This window comes from Gossypium hirsutum, chromosome D09, assembly GCF_007990345.1.
Source record: "Gossypium hirsutum isolate 1008001.06 chromosome D09, Gossypium_hirsutum_v2.1, whole genome shotgun sequence".
Taxonomy (NCBI): Eukaryota; Viridiplantae; Streptophyta; class Magnoliopsida; order Malvales; family Malvaceae; genus Gossypium; species Gossypium hirsutum.
The window spans coordinates 46,032,585-46,036,663 of NC_053445.1; the positions used below are offsets into that span (position 1 = coordinate 46,032,585).

The window sequence follows — 4,079 nt, forward strand, 5'->3', positions numbered from 1 at the left end:
AAAATGGATGTAACATTATTAAAAAAAATGTTAGAACTACAAACACATGAAAGAATACAAATCAAAGGGAGAAAAAGAATTTTTCACATGTTGTACAAAACAAAAGAAAATTGTAAGTTTCGTATGGGAATAATGATATCAAATGCAACGATCAACCTTGGGAGCCTTGTTGCCAAATAGAACTTGTAAATCATTCTCCAAAGGAGTCAAATTCAAGTCCAAGCAAACAACCCTCCGACTACTATTCGATCTCTTCAACACTGGCACCGTCGGAACAAGTGGAAAGGGCGAGAAGGTTTCGTTCATGGCAGCTCGATGCCTCCTCATATGGCCACCCAGAGCTTGCCCCGTTGAAAACTCTTGGCCGCAGATGGAGCACTCATGAGTCCTAGGCTTGGTTGATAAACAAAGGAATTGTGTTGTTTCGTTTGGTTTGTCCCCCATCAATTTGGGTCGCTTGTGGCTAGCCCGGTGACCCCCCAATGCTTGGAAGGATGGGAAGCAACGGTGACAAGTTTTGCACTCGAAGACCTCGCTCACCGAATGCTCTTTAGGCTTGGTCTCCAGGCCCTGAGATAACAGCATTAGATATTTAGCAATGTCAAACCCCTCAATCTCTACACTTTCTCTTTCTCTTTTCATTGCTCAGCTGACAGGTATAACTCACAGATCTGATCACTATGAAATCTGGGTTTTGTTTTCTGCTGTTTGTAATGGGCAAAAGAAGATGAGGAAGTGGGGAAGGTGTGTTTGAGGTTTATATATTGAAGGGAAACTCTCAATACTCTTGAACAGCTGAGAAGTTTGACTATTATTTTGACTATTCTAAAAGACAACTAACCCATTTGTCGGCGGCTGTCATAAAAGCTGAATCGTGAGCTTTGAGAATGAAATCCGTTTACTGCTCCTTCGAGGTTTGTCTTTGTATTAATCAATTATATAAAGCAAAGCAAACAGGGTCTTTTTTTTTTGCTGACAGGCAAACAGGGTCTTTATGTCTTAACTAGAGAGGAGGTCACCAGTGGCGAGCTTAAATGGCAAACAGTTACTGTCGCTGAAGCTTCGCCTACTTTTTGCTCTGGAACGTTTCACTTAGTATTTTTTTTATTTAACAATTGCTTATCGTAAATTAATTTTCAGGGTTTACTTTGCCGTCTATATGCTTTTACTAATGACGATGATAAATTTGTGTACTATTATAGTGTATATAATAATAATAGTAGATGTGATGATATCCATGATGTAACTTAGAAGTCTTAAGCTAAAGTGGGAACGAAAGCCATAATATGGTCAAAACATAAGAAATTTTCAATGTTGATAAAGTAGCAGTAGAATTGTCAACTTCTTTTTCAAGCAATATGGGCCGCAGACATTGTTTGGTTACTCCCCGCAGGCTGGTTCCACATTTTTAATTAACAAAAATGAATTACTAGACTTCACATGAAAATATTATTGGCCATATTTTTACTCCCCGCAGACATTTGTGTTTTCCATTTGTTGGGGTAGGTAGGAGTCAGTCCCCAAAACCCACATCTAAATTTTGAAAATGTCTGAAGTCCATGTACCGGGTAGGACATATCTATTTCTCTTTCCCTTTGTTTTACATGTTGGATTCTATTGTATGCCTAAAACCCACAAATTTCTTAGAATCAAGGATGGATTAGTTAGATCTGGCAACACTATGAAAACGACGTATCTTATAATAGGGTAATAATTTAATAATACAATATGATTTATTTTAAATAAAATTAGTATATTCAACATAATACATATATTATATCATTGTCTTGGATGTGTAACAGTTTTAAAATTTCTGTCGACGGGAGTTATAATGGATACTTTGAAAAATTAAAATATATGATTAAAGATTTATACATTTTTAACTCTGATCATGCGTGGATTCTATCTTAGATTTATCTTTAATAATTTATGTTATACTAATTGTATATATATTTACTAGTTGATAAGAAATTAGGATAAGGATAAGACTAAAACGTAATGAAGAGGAAAAGGTTGTAGAAAAAGGGAAGTAAAATATGGTGTAAGATGTGATGCAAGATGAGCAAAACTGGGGAAAACTGTAATGATGGATTTGAACATTTCCATAGTATCACGACATGCTGTGAACATTCACACATATATCTCTTCAGTTTATAGTAATGAATGTGAAAGCATAAGGGGCTTAGAAGTCTATGACTGGGAGGGAGGGAGGGAGCAAATAATAAAAAGTCTTATGGTTGACTGTACGTGCAGGTGAGGTTAAACCTCCAGTTGCAGGTAATTAATTAATGAAACACCCATTTTTGCAAAGCCTTAAAAAAAAACCCTCCCTGCCCCTGCCCCTGCCCCTGCTACAACATTTCAACTCTCTCAAATTTCTGTTCACGGAAACTGAGATGTTTCCTTTCATAACTCTTCAAGAATTTTCTTCTTCAATGACAAACTCGTGTTGTGAGTTTTGACATTATAAATTGGATTCTAGATGTTCAACATGCACTTGTCAACCTTGAGTAAACATAATATTAATATTTCATACATTCAAATACCATCATATACATTTAAATATTTTGTTATCGTTTTACTGCACCATAAAGAGGTATGTCTTACCCATTTAAATTGGATGTATGATATATTTTTAAATATTTCTTGGTACCAAAAATAACTCTTCACTTTTATTAAAATATCTTCCATATTTATCCCTATCAACAAGTTCGAAAATAAGTATAGTAATATGATCATAATAAAAAGAGCAAATACATTGTACAAGCCCAATTTTAGCCTGGGGCCCAATTACAAAAAACAAAAAAACCAAACCAAATTAACCTAACCCATTTCAGCCCAATCTACCCAAATTTACCCATTACAACAAACCTAAAACCCAACAGACCCAACACCCAAATAACCTAACAACCCTAGCCCAACAAAATCAGAAAAATGAACAGCAAAAACAAACCCTAGGTGCGCCGCACCTAGGGTCTTCTGACTTCGGCCGCCGTCAGCGCAAATGGCGCACCTGCCACCGTCCCTTCCATGCCTCCATCACGTCTCTACCCACCTGCTCCACCGCCTTCAAATGGCCTGCAAGAAAGGACAAGAAATAATATAAAAACATTGTAAAATGGCTATAAAAAGCCATTCAAAACCATTGTAAAATGGGCGGTTTTCCCCTCTTTAAAAAACACTTTCAGAAATCAAAAGGAAACAAAAATTTTAAGGTGATTTGCGATTCTCCTGTTTCGGATTTGTTTATTCTTCTTTTCCTTTTTCTTCTCTCTACATCTACAAATAAAGAAACAGAAAAAGGAAACGAAACGGTACCTGAGTCACTCCGCTTGCGTTGTCGCCGGAGTCCGTCTTCGGGTCTCCGAGATCGGACCCCGAGGGCGACGTTTGGGGGTTTCGCTCCTCGGCCCTACGAGTCTAAAGCCCGATCCTTAGTTGGTCCCTGAAACGGGGTTAAAAATCGACCGTTTAGAACCCCCGACCACCGCATGTGGCGGGGTCATGGGTGGCCCGTTTAGCCAAAGGAAAAGGCGGGCTGAGGGTTTCTTTTTTTCTCTGAAGTTTTTTTCTAAACAATGAAAGAATGAGTTTTAAAAAAAAAATTTGTCTTAAATAAGGTTTTCAAAACGGCACCGTTTTGATAGGGTCAGGACAGCCCCAAAACGACGTCGTTTTGGGCTCCTGACCCGAGACCCGACCCGTCTGCCTTGGGGATCCGCGTGTTTTAACGGAAGGGCTAATTGCGCGTTTAGCCCTTCCGCTTTTTAATGCTTTTAAAATTAGGTTTTTTTAATCTTTTGAATTTTACCCGGAATTTTATTGCGTTTTCAATGTAGTCCCTTCTGAAACTACGTCGTTTTAAAGGCGAAGGACAAATTTCATCTTTAGTCCCTCCATGTCTCGCGCGTGTTTAGAATTATCCCTCCCTTTTTATTTATTTGTGATTTGACCCGAATTTTGTTAAATTTTTAACTTAGTCCTTTTGTTATTTTGTTTATTTTCTTAATATTATATTATTATTATTATTTCCTCATTTATATATATACATACTTATATATATTTTATATTTTATAATT

At 37.1% G+C, this 4,079-nt stretch overlaps 1 protein-coding gene across 1 annotated transcript; it reads right to left on the reverse strand.

Moving 5' to 3' along the window:
- On the reverse strand, nt 1-957 carry LOC107892860 (zinc finger protein ZAT11). The gene has a single exon (XM_016817894.2). The coding sequence runs from the start codon at nt 640-642 to the stop codon at nt 139-141; it is 504 nt and encodes a 167-aa protein (XP_016673383.2). The 5' UTR covers nt 643-957; the 3' UTR covers nt 1-138.
- Between the last annotated feature and the right edge of the window lie 3,122 nt (nt 958-4,079).

Bases quoted from the DNA above. Each gene is read 5' to 3' on its own strand.
- LOC107892860 (XM_016817894.2), bottom strand. From the start codon at position 642: ATGAAAAGAGAAAGAGAAAGTGTAGAGATTGAGGGGTTTGACATTGCT.